The sequence below is a fragment of the Haliotis rubra genome, unplaced genomic scaffold (assembly GCF_003918875.1).
Source record: "Haliotis rubra isolate DU_JTF1 unplaced genomic scaffold, ASM391887v1 Scf82, whole genome shotgun sequence".
Lineage (NCBI taxonomy): Eukaryota > Metazoa > Mollusca > Gastropoda > Lepetellida > Haliotidae > Haliotis > Haliotis rubra.
In genome coordinates this window covers 512,401-528,249 of record NW_025767546.1, presented here as the reverse complement: position 1 = coordinate 528,249, position 15,849 = coordinate 512,401, and the positions used below count along the sequence as shown (strand labels likewise).

The window sequence follows — 15,849 nt, the reverse complement described above, 5'->3', positions numbered from 1 at the left end:
TGCCATGTTAATCTTTTGAAGGCCTACCATGAGCGTCCGACATCTGTCCCTGTTGGCTGTGTGACTAAAGACGATGTTCCAGTCCACGAAGAAGTTGTTTCTGTGAAACTAAACAACTCTGAGGTGTTGGCCAATCTTGACACCAAGCTAAGTCATCTAGAGCCTCTACAGAGTCAGCAACTCAAGAACCTGATCCTAGAGTACACCTGTATCTTCCCAGATAGTCCCAGCGTCACTTCCCTGATCCAACACGATGTAGACGTGGCAGGAGCCAAACCGGTCAAGCAGCACCCATACCAGATGAGCCTAACCAAGAGAACTGTCCTCGACGGCGAGATCCAGTACCTACTCGACAATGACATCATTGAACCGTCTAACAGCGAGTGGGCGTCTCCATGTGTCCTAGTGCCCAAAGATGGGGGTACCAGCTATCGTCTATGTGCAGACCTGAGACAGGTGAACAAGTTGGTGGTAGATGACGCCTTTCCCATGCCACGCATCGACGATTGCATTGACAGGATTGGAGCAGCCCAGTTCTTGACCAAGATCGACCTCTTGAAGGGATACTACGGCATTCCCCTGACCGAGCGAGCAAGGAAAATTCTAGCATTCTGTACTCCGACAGGTCTCTACCAATACAAACGACTACCCTTCGGCCTGAAAACAGCCCCAGCAGCTTTTCAGCGCCTAATGAACTGCGTCTTAGGAGATATGGAGGACCTGCATGTTTTCCTCGATGATGGAGTACTGGGCAACATGACGTGGGAGGAACATCTAGACCTCTTACGGGCTGTGTTTGAACGGCTGAAGGCGGCGAACCTGACAGTCAACCTCTCAAAGTGCGAGTTCGGGAAAGCCCAAGTTCAGTTCCTGGGACATATGGTCGGACTCGGCAGTGTCGCTCCAGTGGAAGCCAAGACCACAGGGATCCACCACTTTCCCACCCCGACCTGCAAGAAGGAAGTCCGACGATTCCTGGGAATGGCCGGTTACTACCGCCGGTTCTGCCCGAACTTCGCCGCCGTGGCCTCACCACTCACCAATCTGTTGAAGAAAGTCACCCGCTTCTGCTGGAATATGGAATGCGAAGCTGCATTTCAACAGATTAAGAAGATGCTTTGCTCCTCCCCAATCTTGGCAGGCCCTGATTTCAAAAAGCCTTTCAAGCTAGCAGTCGATGCCAGTGGGATAGGATGTGGTGCCGTGCTGTTCCAGGAGGATACCCATGGAGTAGATCACCCCGTGAGTTTCTACTCAAAAAAGTTCAACCGACACGAGGTGAACTATTCAACGGTGGAGAAGGAGGCCTTGGGGCTCATTTCAGCTCTGAAACACTACGAGGTCTACCTCAAGTCCCATACAGACCCAGTGGTAGTGTTTACAGACCACAATCCGCTGACCTTCATCCACCGAATGAAAGCCTCCAACCAGAAGATCCTCCGTTGGAGTCTCCTCCTGCAGGACTTCAGCCTATCCATCCAACACATTCCCGGAAGTGAAAATGTTATTGCGGACGCTTTGTCACGTGCACCTGTATAAAAGGACATTCGGAAACCGTATGCCAATGCCTTGTTGCAGTAATTTTGTTAAAAACTTGTGATTGTCTCAAAAATTTTCAATGCATTGTATTGCAAATTTCTTTGTTTTTTGGTGGGGTCGTGTAACGGTAACATGCCATTCCTGCGGGAATATGGACTCCAGTGAGAGTAACGAGTGTTATGTGTTTTTATGTACGCGCCCTTTTTTACTTAATTGTTCATGTCTGCAAAACGTTTATCCTTAACATTAGGTATCATCTGAAAGATCATGTTCTCACCTTTCTTAGTGAGTTATCTGTTTTGTTGTATATATAATCTTGAAAACATACCTTCACTACGAAGTATACCAACGTACTCCCTGTAGCTCAATTTCATCAGTTAAATCCCTATATCTCATACTAAGTTCATATTATGATTATAATACCCAGGCAGTCTGACAGGGAAGTTTCTCAGCTTTCCATCCATGTATGGATTTATAACTTTACCATCACTTTAGTTAGTAATGTAGTATGTTTACGAAATTGCAAAAGCACAATTCCTTGGGACTGGCGGGTCTGAGAGGGTGTCCTGCTAATTGCTTCCTCCGACGTCCGCCCATTCCCCTTATCTAGACCATGGTCAAGCCCATCAGGGCCGAACATCGCCACTGCTCTAAGGAACGTTGGGGAGGACCTCGGGAAGCCGGACATGGGTAACTATGGTACACCTCCTTCATGTGCTCTATGGGGTTGCTTTGAATAAGCCAACTGTCAGGATTTATATTAGCTAGACTTCCAAAGAGTAGGTCTACGTCTATTCCTTCTTTTAAGCCTTATGTAGAAGTATATCTAGTTCCTTGACTTATCCCCAGTCCGTGCTTCCCTAGTCCATCATATATTTTTGTGTTTGATCCACCCCGTTCCACTATTGTGTAATTGTATGGCAGTGACCATTGCGCCTTGTACTTGCTATGATTGAAGATAACAATATATTGTCATTCTCACCCAACCTGTGTTTGTTCATATTTGACTCCTAGTACAATGGATATTAGTTTGTGAAAACGTCATTTTGGACACTAGTGTGGAAGTTTGGTTTGCCTAAAGCTACGTTTCTGTCTGCTATTTTTATGTTATGGTACGGGAACTATGTCAGCAGTACACCAGTATACTGCGAGGGGCTAGGTCGCCAATAATTTAACTGAAATTTCATTGTAATTCTGATGTTGCATTTGCCGCAGTTCATTAAAAAAGAGTCAAGCTGTCCAAATTAAAAATTCATTCAAAAAGTACGGTGTGTTGACGGTGTAGACAGTTAAGGCCGCTTCGGGGACTATTCATCTGCTGATGACATGTCCCAGTGCCGATCGCCGCCTTTGACGTCGTGGTCACGAATCTGTTCCAAATGTAGATCTGCCGGATAAAGCGGTCTTCGGCTGGTGTCGTGACTCTTTTAGTTTTGCCGGTCTTGGGTCTGGCCTGTTTGCTGGATATTCAAACGCACGCACGCACGCACGCACGCGCGCGCGACTTCCTATAATTTTTAAACTTAATTTTTAAATGTCGTTATGTACAAAATTGCAGACCCCCCAAGTAGATGTTTACAAAATTGCTGACCCCCTACATGCTGACACCCCACCCCACCCCCATTTTGTATATTGATCACATCTTTCACCCTTTTTTAAATATTATAAACACAGGATATTAAACTGTTTACTGTATTGCTTTAAGAGTTGTAAACAGTAAATATTCAACCTTATATCACTGCCCTTGTAATTCCACACTAAAGCTTTTAGGCATCTTCTGTTGAAGCTGAACCACATTAACCAAAGGTTTGAACAAATACAAGAACATTGTTAAAATATAATCTCCCAAAAAAGAATGAGAAATATTGATACATGAAATTCCAAATATTTTTCAAAATTAATATTTGATTGTTATAATTTCGCCATTATATTGCTGGTTTGCCTACATGGAACGAACGCACAGCGCAAAAACGTATCCTCGGATTCGTTAATGCACGTGTCAACTTGCATGAAAGTGTCATGGAGAAAAAGTGGTTCGCAATATGCGCGTGCAGTTCTGGGGAATCGGACATTGCCTATAAGAGGCCGGTTGCTTTTAGACGGTCATTAGCATTTTATATCTAACTGAAAGAATATCGTTATGCTGTAACTCGAAAAGTTGCCATCGGACGTTTGGAGGCTGGGGAGTCTCAATATTCCACTGCACGTCACCTCAATGTTCACCAATGTTCATCATCGTGTATGGGACAGATATCATCAAACCAATTCTACGCAAGATCGGCGAAATGGTAGACATCGGATTACCACTGCAGCGCAGAATAAGCACAATCTAGTACTTCATTTGCGGAATGGAACTGTCACAGCAACTGCAGGTGCAGTGCCTGGTTTGAGGAGAGAGTCGGCGCAAACCATTCGTAATCGATTACGAGAAGCTGGACTTCGATCCAGAAGACCCGGTTTCGGCTCTGACTACATCGACGTCGACGGGTTCAATGGTGCAATAATGTTCGATTCTGGGATCTACAAAAGTGGCGACTTGTATTGTTCAGTGCCGAATCATGCTTTCTGCTTCAGTGCTGTAACGGAAGAGTACATGTCTATCGACGCTGAAATAAACGTTTTGCTCAGAAGTGTGCCGCCCAGGATGACCGATATGGTGGTGGGAGTGTCATGATGTGGCGGATCATATCCTACACACAGAAATCTAACTTCCTGCGCCTTCAGAGCAATTTAACTGCTATTCTTAAGGGTTCACATTGTTCCGATCATTGACCGCTAGAGAGAGTTGCTCCAGCAAGATAATGCCAGGCCTCACACAGCACATGACATTATTCTGTATCTTCAGAATGAGAATGTTACAGTGCTTCGATGGCCTTCCAAATCGCCCGACCTCAACCCCATCGAGCATTTCTTGGATAGACCGACGCGTACGTGAACGTCAACCGGTGCCCGAGACGCTACATCAACTCTCGCAGGCATTGCAAGAGGAATGGACCAGAATTCCTAAGTCTTATTCAAAGTCTTATTCAGTCCATGCCCAGACGGTGCAGAGCAGTTTCTGACGATCATGTTGACAGATACTGAAGACATCGCCCAACTGGGAACGGACGCCTTCACTCATTGAACTGTGTATAAGCTTTTTACAAGGGGGTATACACATTAAATGAAACACCGAGAACAAGTACAGTTGGTCTAAGTTAACGCTCATCACGTACCGCACGTGCACTTGTTTCACTGTTCCAACTAATGCGCTTACCCTCTTGTGATACAAACCAATAATAGCGATTTGAATGTGTGATCGTTAACCAACTTTTATCCTAAGGTGAGTAAAATTCTGAGATTTAGATGTTCAGTTGGCAGGGTAAAATTATAAGGATTCGCAATTTTAATTTCACTTAATTTTACTTTTTTGTTTAAAGTGAAATTCATTGGTACGTTTTCACTGCACACAGACTATAGTCGAGATTTCATCTGGACAGTTTAGATGGCAGTTCAAGGGTGTACAGACGGCGAGGTGAGCGCTATGCTGATGCGTGCGTTGTTCAGCGTTAAAGTATGGGGACCCTGCACCAACGCCAATGGAGGACATACACGATCCTGGATTTGTGAACTTCAGGGTCGTGTCACGATGCCAACTTTAGTGTCAAATCATACAGATATCGATACAGATTTCGATATTATCCTGTCAGCAACACCAGAAATCGTGTAATTATCTTTTTGCATTAAAAATGGCATAACATCAAGTGATGCACAGTTTCTTTATTCTAGTAGTGTATTATACGGTGAAAGCAGAAATAAACAGTCGAAAGCCAGTGAAAAAATCTCCCACACTTTACTTTCTAAATATTTTCAGAAAACGCATTGGCAAATTGTGCTTTCTCCTACTACGGCACCTCCGAGCTCTCTTGATTGTTCACCTCTGTGGAGACCTCAGCACACGACCGATCTCGTCCCAAACATACTCGGTGGGGTTTTGGTCAGGACTCACGCTTGGCCATTCCAGAGGTTCAATACCTAGTTGGATTTTCGCCACTGCACAATACGTGCATGCACGGTGTGGACGTGCATTTTCGTCCTGGTAAATAAAGTGTGTATCTGGTTGTATCTGGAATGAAGGGGATAACAGTGTCGTCGAATGTTGTCGTTGAAGTCATCGGGGAACGTTTGTCCTGTCATGGATCCTGGAACAACCATGCAGTCGTATGTGAACCCTGTCCAAGCCTTGACTAACCCTCCATCACCTGCAACAGTTGGAAGAACACATCTAGGGTTCATTCTGTCCCCAGAGGCCCCTCTGAACCGTGAGCAACAAACAAATTAACGAGCCTGGATATGCAGGGGAAGTAAACGTGGACGCTTGAGAGGTCGTCTGGCCTTCAACCCACCAGTGATTAGCCGTTTGTTGACTGTTTCTCTGGACACGTTTCATGCCAAACACTCGCTGCCACTGTGAGCCTCACTGGCGGATTTAAAGGGTCATTGCCACCAGGTAACGGTCTTCCCATGCAGTACTCTTTTTGGACGACCGGTTCTTAGCCTACCCTTCACCACACCTGTATTCATGTGTTTTGAAAGCAGCCTGCTGATAACGCCACGATGAAGGTTAAAGGCAGCACCAATTTTACGTAGGCACCAACGTTATACATACCAACAATTTGCCTTTGCACAACCATTTTTAATCCCTGAATAAGACTCATGCAATTCTGACATTAAAGTGGATTTGAATTTGAGGGAACATGTCGCCCATGCACGTGTAAGATCGTGTATGATCGTGAATCTCGTGCATGGATAGTGCTAGTGTATTATCACTTGTTCGCGGTTCTGCCGTTCACCATTAGCTGAATATTTTACTCACAATGCAGGTGCTCTTTTAACGTTTTACCATCAGTATATTTCAAGTTACGATGTTAAGCTGCCCAACGCTATCATCAGATACAGAACATGAAAAGCAAGAGATTTGAAAAAGCAAGTGCACACTGTATAGCGACTGGTGTATTGGGTACTCGCCCACGCTGACACGTGCATGACCAGTCCTTGAAACATTGACAAGGACATGTACACCTGTTCCTCAGTGTATGTGTATGGCATACTGCAGTCCACAGCATGCTGTTGCACTTCCCCCAGTATGTCAGCCCCGCGGCTAACTAGACCGTTCCCAGTTACTTGGCTTCAGGCCGTCAGACTGTTACAGTATCGTGTTTTGCAACCAACAAAATGTATTGTACGCAGTTCCATGATTGCACTTGCTGCCCACATTAGGTGCAAACGAAGCTTTTACAATAAAACATCTCTACCAAAATTAACCGAGACACGGATATCGGCTAACACACAACGTTTTCGCAACGTTGTTGGAAGGTTGTAGATTGGTAAAGTTATGACACAACGTTGTCACACCGTGAGAGTTACGTCATTATTATAACGTTATGTCACAGCGTAATAACAACGTTGCAAACGTTATAGTCTATTAGGCTTTGGACTCCTCACAACGTTACAACAACGCTTCTTATAACGTGGTGTCACGGAGTTTACTGTAAAACTTTTCACTTTCAGATTCTTTCTTCACTATTCAGCTACAGCTTCAGAAAATACACGACCAAAACAACATGCAAATTGACGGATAAACATTGAAGTGTACTGCTCACTACCGGGAAAATTATTCAACCATTAACGTTAAATAGAACGTTAAGACAACGTAAAATACGTTAGCATCAAATAACGTTACCCTGTGGCGACGTAAAAATGACGTTAATGGGAGTCCACAGAACAACGTTGTAACAACGAAAGCACAACGTTGTGGCAACATTATGACGACGTGAAATTGTTAGCGGGAATAGCGTAGTTGTGCACTTGGGGACTGTTTCCAGTTGAGACATTGAACTGAAGCAAATCAATATATAACTCAAAATTTAAATCCTACTTATTTCGGCATAGATTGTGGATAATCATTCACTGAACGGATGCTGCAACATGACTTATTTAAACCGCAAACGACCCGTATTAGTTGTGTTTTGTAATGTTTACTTTGTGCCTTGTCCTTCAACGGAAGCGTTCAGGTAAATTCGACCAGTTAGCATTGTTCGAGTTTCAGTTTACTACACCACAGGTTATAGATTAGATCTTCAATCCATCCAATCAACACAATAATTGTACAATGAGATTGGTTGACCTTTTGGACACTCGTTATGACCAAGAAGCGTGTAAGCTATTGAGTGAAGCGTCAGTAAAATACCCAATAGTGGTCAGTCCATTTGAAAAATCGAACTAATACCATACTGAAGTTGTTTCTCTTCTTCTTTATTTATAGAATTTAAACGGCTACTCGCAGTGTTCGAACACACTGTAAATGTAGGTAGGTAGCGGAGTCTTTGAAAAGTATGGTGCACACTAGTAGATACGATCACTGATCACAATGATCGCCTTGTGAGAGCAAGTCTTCCCTCCTGGCTTTTGTATTGAATTGTTGCCTGTCATATCAGTAGATTGTGCTGATGATGCTAGATAGTAGACCTGTAGCGTGTTTTTTTCTGTGTAATGTTTTAATGATGTTACTCTCACAGCGGACCACAGATTCCTGACAGAAACAGATACTTCCAGACTGTCCTGCTGTTCCTGGTATCGTTTGTACAGGTAATAATCACCTTCTGTTGATGTCATTATGGGATAGGCGAACGGGGAAACATTACGATTACAATACTTTATAATGTAACTTTATTGCATAAAGCGACGTAGATTCTTCTACAACTATCAAGTAGGAGCTGATAACGGTGTAGGAATAGATATCGAAACGGCGCTCTACGTAAAAAACAAGAAGTTGTTAACAAGCACGTCGTATGCTTCAATATTTACCAACTTCTAGAATTCCGACCAGATGGAGGGATATACTACAATATAATATTGCCTTACACTACGTAGACAGGTGGAGGGTGATACTACAATATAATATTGCCTTACACTACGTAGACAGGTTGAGGGTGATACTACAACATAATACTGCCTTACACTACGTAGACAGGTGGAGGGTGATACTACAACATAATACTGCCTTACACTACGTAGACAGGTGGAGGGTGATACTACAACATAATACTGCCTTACACTACGTAGACAGGTGGAGGGTGATACTACAACATAATACTGCCTTACACTACGTAGACAGGTGGAGGGGGAGATACTACAACATAATACTGCCTTACACTACGTAGACAGGTGGAGGGAGATACTACAACATAATACTGCCTTACACTACGTAGACAGGTGGAGGGTGATACTACAACATAATACTGCCTTACACTACGTAGACAGGTGGAGGGAGATACTACAACATAATACTGCCTTACACTACGTAGACAGGTGGAGGGAGATACTACAACATAATACTGCCTTACACTACGTAGACAGATGGAGGGGAGATACTACAACATAATACTGCCTTACACTACGTAGACAGGTGGAGGGAGATACTACAACATAATACTGCCTTACACTACGTAGACAGGTGGAGGGAGATACTACAACATAATACTGCCTTACACTACGTAGACAGATGGAGGGAGATACTACAACATAATACTGCCTTACACTACGTAGACAGGTGGAGGGAGATACTACAACATAATACTGCCTTACACTACGTAGACAGGTGGAGGGAGATATTACAACATACACTATACTGGAGGGTGATACCTTACACTACGTAGACAGGTGGAGGGAGATACTACAACATAATACTGCCTTACACTACGTAGACAGGTTGAGGGAGATACTACAACATAATACTGCCTTACACTACGTAGACAGGTGGAGGGAGATACAACATCATACTACCTTACACTACGTAGACAGATGGAGGGAGATACTACAACATAATACTGCCTTACACTACGTAGACAGGTGGAGGGAGATACTACAACATAATACTACCTTACACACTACGTAGACAGGTGGAGGGAGATACTACAACATAATACTGCCTTACACTACGTAGACAGGTGGAGGGAGATACTACAACATAATACTGCCTTACACTACGTAGACAGGTGGAGGGAGATACTACAACATAATACTGCCTTACACTACGTAGACAGGTGGAGGGAGATACTACAACATAATACTGCCTTACACTACGTAGACAGGTGGAGGGAGATACTACAACATAATACTGCCTTACACTACGCCTTACACTAGACAGGTGGAGGGGAGATACTATACTACAACATAATACTGCCTTACACTACGTAGACAGGTGGAGGGAGATACTACAACATAATACTGCCTTACACTACGTAGACAGGTTGAGGGAGATACTACAACATAATACTGCCTTACACTACGTAGACAGGTGGAGGGAGATACTACAACATAATACTGCCTTACACTACGTAGACAGATGGAGGGAGATACTACAACATAATACTGCCTTACACTACGTAGACAGGTGGAGGGAGATACTACACAACATAATACTGCCTTACACTACGTAGACAGGTGGAGGGAGATACTACAACATAATACTGCCTTACACTACGTAGACAGATGGAGGGAGATACTACAACATAATACTGCCTTACACTACGTAGACAGGTGGAGGGAGATACTACAACATAATACTGCCTTACACTACGTAGACAGGTGGAGGGAGATACTACAACATAATACTGCCTTACACTACGTAGACAGATGGAGGGAGATACTACAACATAATACTGCCTTACACTACGTAGACAGATGGAGGGAGATACTACAACATAATACTGCCTTACACTACGTAGACAGGTGGAGGGAGATACTACAACATAATACTGCCTTACACTACGTAGACAGGTGGAGGGAGATACTACAACATAATACTGCCTTACACTACGTAGACAGGTGGAGGGAGATACTACAACATAATACTGCCTTACACTACGTAGACAGATGGAGGGAGATACTACAACATAATACTGCCTTACACTACGTAGACAGGTTGAGGGAGATACTACAACATAATACTGCCTTACACTACGGTACGCATAAGTGTATTTTTATTGCTTATTCCGTCACAACGCATGAAATGACCCTCATGGTGACTTCGCACAAAAACACATGCAAATCATGAAAATGGCAGTTAATGTAGGGTGTATAAAAGCCCATGTGCTTTCGTATTATATTCATTCATTTGTCGCCGAAAGCTGTGTTAAAATGCCACGATTGAGTGCTGCCGACCGAAATATCGCCATTGGTCGTGTTCAAGCCGGAGAAAGTTTTGGGAACTGTTGCACGGCACCTAAATGTTCACAAAACAACGATATCCCGACTTTGGAGCCGCTACAACAACTTCAATTTGACCAACGATCGCCCGAGAAGTGGAAGGCCAAGAATCACGACCCCCTTCAAGATCGGTACATCCGGGTCCATCACCTGCGTAATCGGCATGCCCTACCAACCGTGACTGCCACACAAATACCAGGTTTGAGGGAGAGTGTCAGCTCAAACGATTAGGAACCGTCTGAAAGAAGCGGGTTTACGTGCCTGTAGACCAGTTGTTGGACCTGTACTACGCCCCTACATCTCCGCCGACGACTCAGGTGGTGCAACAACGTAAGGATATGGACTTTACAAAACTGGAGGCGCATCTGGTTTTCTGATGAATCCTGTTTTCTTTTGCAACATCACGACGGAAGAAAACGTGTGTATAGGAGACGTCATGAACGTTTTGCGCCCATCTGCCTCCGACAGGGGGACAGATTTGGCGGAGAAAGCGTTATGGTTTGGGGATCCATCTCATACAACCAGAAATCAGACTTGGTGATCGTTGAAGGGAACCTGACAGCCCAACGTTACATCAACCACGTATTACAGCCTCACCTTCTCCCGATTATTGACCAACAGACACAGATTTTTCAACCAGACAACGCCCGGCCTCATACTGCACGTGCAACAATGAACTTTCTGCAGAATTCCAACGTCAATGTCTTGCCATAGCCCTCTAAATCACCAGACCTCAACCCTATTGAACACCTGTTCCACAAACACAGTTGATAACGCGATATCACCGTATATATTGCATGACTCTTGAAACAATGCATACAGAATGTGGAGAAAACTGCTGAATCTATTGTCTAGATTGTATAAACCTTCCTGTTGTATTAACCTTCCTGTTGTATAAACCTTCCTGTTGTATAAACCTTCCTGTTGTCACTGATGTATATTCATACAAGGGGGAATTGCAAAAGTGAAATGGAACGTTTTGAAGTCGGCTTCAAATGAAATTTATCAATTCGGTCTATCATTCATCTAATTTCCAAACACAGCACGTTTATCTCCTAAATACACATAGAAATTATTGTCGGACATTAGCTAAAACTATAACTGATGGCCCAGTTGTCAAAGTCACATTACAGAGATATGTCCCTTACGCTAACCAGGATCGAATTATTGTTGATTTGCTTCCGATTCAACCTGCCACTATCCTTGATTTACTAGCCATAAGCGGATCCAGAGGGGTGCAGGGTGCGCCCCACACACACACAGACACTTTTGTCCTGAAAGTTTGTTATATGACCATAAAACTCTTGCGAAAATTAAGTGTGCCCCCCCCCCGCCCCCACCTTCTCAATAGTGACCACCAGCTCTTTCTCAAAAACCTGTATCCGCCCGTGCTAGCTATGTAGTTTACTAGGTACATACCCATTCACGTGGATTTTACCAACGTAGTTCACGTCTTAAACGTGCATGAACTCCATACGCCGTGATAGAAATGATGTTATGTACAGCGCCGCCATTTAAACTGGGCACTATGTGACTGGGAGTCACTGTAGGCCTACATATTGTTACGTTTGTGTCGACAGGGCGCCAACAACGGCATCATCGGCATCACCCTGCCAGACCTTCTGTGTCTTCTCCACGTCGACCTGCACACCGCCAGCTCCATCTTCATGTGCTACGGTGCGGGGATGTGCCTGAGTACGGGGGTAGGCTTCCTGATCAGGGACCGCGCCGACACCTCGCTCCTCATGGCGTCCATCTTAGTCGCCAATTCTCTAGTCCTAGCTCTGCTACCTAACTCGAGTTCCTTTGCTGTGTTCGCTGGTTTCTACTTCATCAATGGCTGGTGTACGGGGATGCTGTATTTCGGTAAATAGTTAGTGGGTGGATGGCTATTAGATGGACCAGGCCCGAATGTTGTTTCACATCGCGCCATTGTCGCAATATCAGGACTTGAAAAGATTAGCGAGGTTATATATCAGGTCCATTTGGACCTCACTTCAAACTTATCATGTACTGTCATTCCGAATTGTACATTCCATTCTGATGTTTGACCTGTATTATTTTCAGGAGCCTCAAAGTTAAGGATATTCATAAATACAATAGATTATTTCGACAAATCACTTTCCAACTTTATCTGGAGTTTAACGTAGATGGGTAATTTTAACCGCGGGACTTTTAAAACCAAGTGTGTGTTTTATTAACGTTATTTAACTTATCTTTTCTAGGACGCCTTGTTCAGAACGAGATCCTGTGGCCCAAACATACATTCTGCTTGTACCTGATGGCGACCGGTTCCTCCCTCGCTCCGATCATTCTGCCGCTTATCGCCACACCGTTCCTCCACGCCCGCCAAACACAGCTCCATCAACACAAAAACATGACCGTGGTCTATGATCAGCACGCTGCCTGTGAAAACTTTTCTACTGATATTGAATATGTCTTCTTAGGTCTGTCCGTTGTAGGTATTATAGTCTCTGCATGTTTATTGGCAAACCACTACAACCTGCTCAGCAAGGGCTACACGATCAAAGCAGCAAGGCCTGTTGTCCAGGCCAAGCGTGATGTTCGAGTGACAGTGAAGAGAACTATGAAATGTAGTGTATTTTCTGTGGTGGTCATATTGGCATCATTTACTATGACAGCCTGTCTGAGTACCTATCTGTCCCTCCTGGTAACATTTGGCATCCGTTCGCGCCTCCGTCTCGATGTCGATTCCACCTCCTTCCTCATGAGCAACTTCAGCCTGGGTGTGTTCCTTGGCAGACTGTCTAACATGCTGCTGTCCCACAGAGTCCGACCAACAGTCACCATGTCGTTAAACCTGGTACTCTGCCTTGCAGCCTCGTCCTTCCTGCTGGCGTATAGAGACACCAGCTCTTGGGTCGTGTGGATCAGCACTGCGTTCGTTGCATTTGGAAACGGGCCTCTTCTACCCGGCTTTCTCGCCTGGACAAAGCAGCATATGGATCTGTCTCCCAATGTACTGAATGCAATAATGCTGCCCAACTATGCTGGTTCTGTGACGGTCGCAACCATTACTGGCATAATCATGGACATGACAGGGGCAATCTCATTTGTTTACTCAACTGCAGGAATTTGTTTCGTACAAACAATCCTTTATTGTGTCCTGTTTGTGATTTCTAAATCGAAATAAAACCTTTTTTTACTGGAACTTTAGAAATATATTCGAATTTTTCCGAGGCGTCAACAAATAGCATTTCATTTGATCATTTCCATGTCTCGAATCCCAAATATCTGTGATGAGAGAGCATGCAATCAGAAACCCAACAGTGGTATAGTCGAACCATTTACTAGGCATGGCAGGACTGACTGACTGACCCATGTGTGGCAGCATGGCAGATTTCAGCAGCATTGCCACCTTATAGAATATATGCTATAGTGCTTGACTTAGTTATCAGTTCCATCATATTCCACGTATTACCTTCACCGTTGATAGGCATTTACATCTAAACGATGAAGACATGTGTGCTACGTTCAGTTACACTTAAAAAACATTGCTCTACATCGATTCTTTCTCAACGGCACATCATACATTCAGATTTCCTCGGCTTAATTCACAACCGGTGTCGGTAGTTAATGTCGCAGTAAGGATATCTACATGGCCAACAGTGAGTGACGCATGGTAAATTCGGCATGACTTAATCCAAAGTATACAAAGTGCTGGATTATATTAATAAACATTGTCTATGAATTGCACAAAACGCCTGCATTGCAGCTGCCGTCCGTCAGTTGGTGAGTTGGATCTATCCGTTATCCCGGAGGCGGCACACTCAAGGACTGGACGCACAGGTGAACAGACTCTTCATCACTTGGTTAAGAGTTGCCAGAAACTATCCGATTTCCATAGGAGAAAATCGGAAAGTAACGGAAATACTCCAATTTTGTTTACAAAAGTTTCTTGTTACATTCGGTGACAGACGTGTTGAGGAAGGTGAGCTTCTGGTGAGTTGGAAACCTTTAGTCTGGTCTCACACACGTTTGGAGTTTTGTAAAATGGACTAACAATTCATCGTGTGCTATTGTGTATTTTTTCTTAAGGTAACTAATTTACTATTAGTATGCAAGAGGTGTTCCTCTGCTTCATTCCAGTAATTTTATAAAATAATTGTTCCAGTGAAAATTATGGTGGTGAGGTTAAAGCGTTGGCTCGTCACGCCGACGACCCGGATTCGATTCCCCACATGGGTACATGTGTGAAGTTCATTTCTCGTGTCCCCCGCCGTTATACTGCTGGAATATTGCTAAAAGCGGCGTAAAACTCAACTCACTCACTCACTCCAGTGAAAATGTATTACACACTGCCCAACTGGGCAACATTGTGTTTCTAATAAGATCACAGTAAGTTTCTCGGTGTTTCTGTAGCGATACCAGACTCCGCCGTAGGTAACCGTGAAATAGATATGATGCTTCAAGCAAAAGCAATCAAAACAAATACTCCATCTATCTATTCAAAATTCCATTATGAATGTTTTTTCATTCGTTCAAACAAGGTATGTAGGGACATTTGTCCGTCCCACAAGCACTCCCCATCCTCTGATGTCTGCCATTATAACATTCTATGTTCATCACTGTGTAACGTGACCGTTCCTCTGTCCAACAAGCACACCCCACCCTGAGATGCCTACAATCATGAAGGTCTATATGTACATAACTGTGTAACGTGACCGTTCCTCTGTCCAGCAAGCACACCCCACCCTGAGATGCCTACAATCATGAAGGTCTATATGTACATAACTGTGTAACGTGACCGTTCCTCTGTCCAGCAAGCACACCCCACCCTGAGATGCCTACAATCATGAAGGTCTATATGTACATAACTGTGTAACGTGACCGTTCCTCTGTCCAACAAGCACACCCCACCCTGTGATGCCTACAATCATGAAGGTCTATGTACATCACTGTGTAACGTGACCGTTCCTCTGTCCAACAAGCACACCCCACCCTGTGATGCCTACAATCATGAAGGTCTATGTACATCACTGTGTAACGTGACCGTTCCTCTGTCCAGCAAGCACACCCCACCCTGTGATGCCTACAATC

The 15,849-nt window shown here is 44.1% G+C and overlaps 1 protein-coding gene across 2 annotated transcripts in view; it reads left to right on the top strand.

The window, feature by feature from the left end:
* LOC124262081 overlaps positions 1-13,960 on the top strand; it is a 33,105-nt gene extending 19,145 nt beyond the window's left edge. The window contains exons 2-4 of one of the 2 annotated variants that reach the window (XM_046696512.1): positions 8,097-8,166; positions 12,369-12,491; positions 13,014-13,960. In XM_046696512.1, the coding sequence (XP_046552468.1) occupies positions 13,070-13,942 (873 nt within the window). In that variant the 5' untranslated portion in view covers positions 8,097-8,166; positions 12,369-12,491; positions 13,014-13,069 and the 3' untranslated portion in view covers positions 13,943-13,960. The other variant, XM_046696511.1, reaches the window with a different exon arrangement.
* Positions 13,961-15,849: the final 1,889 nt, after the last annotated feature.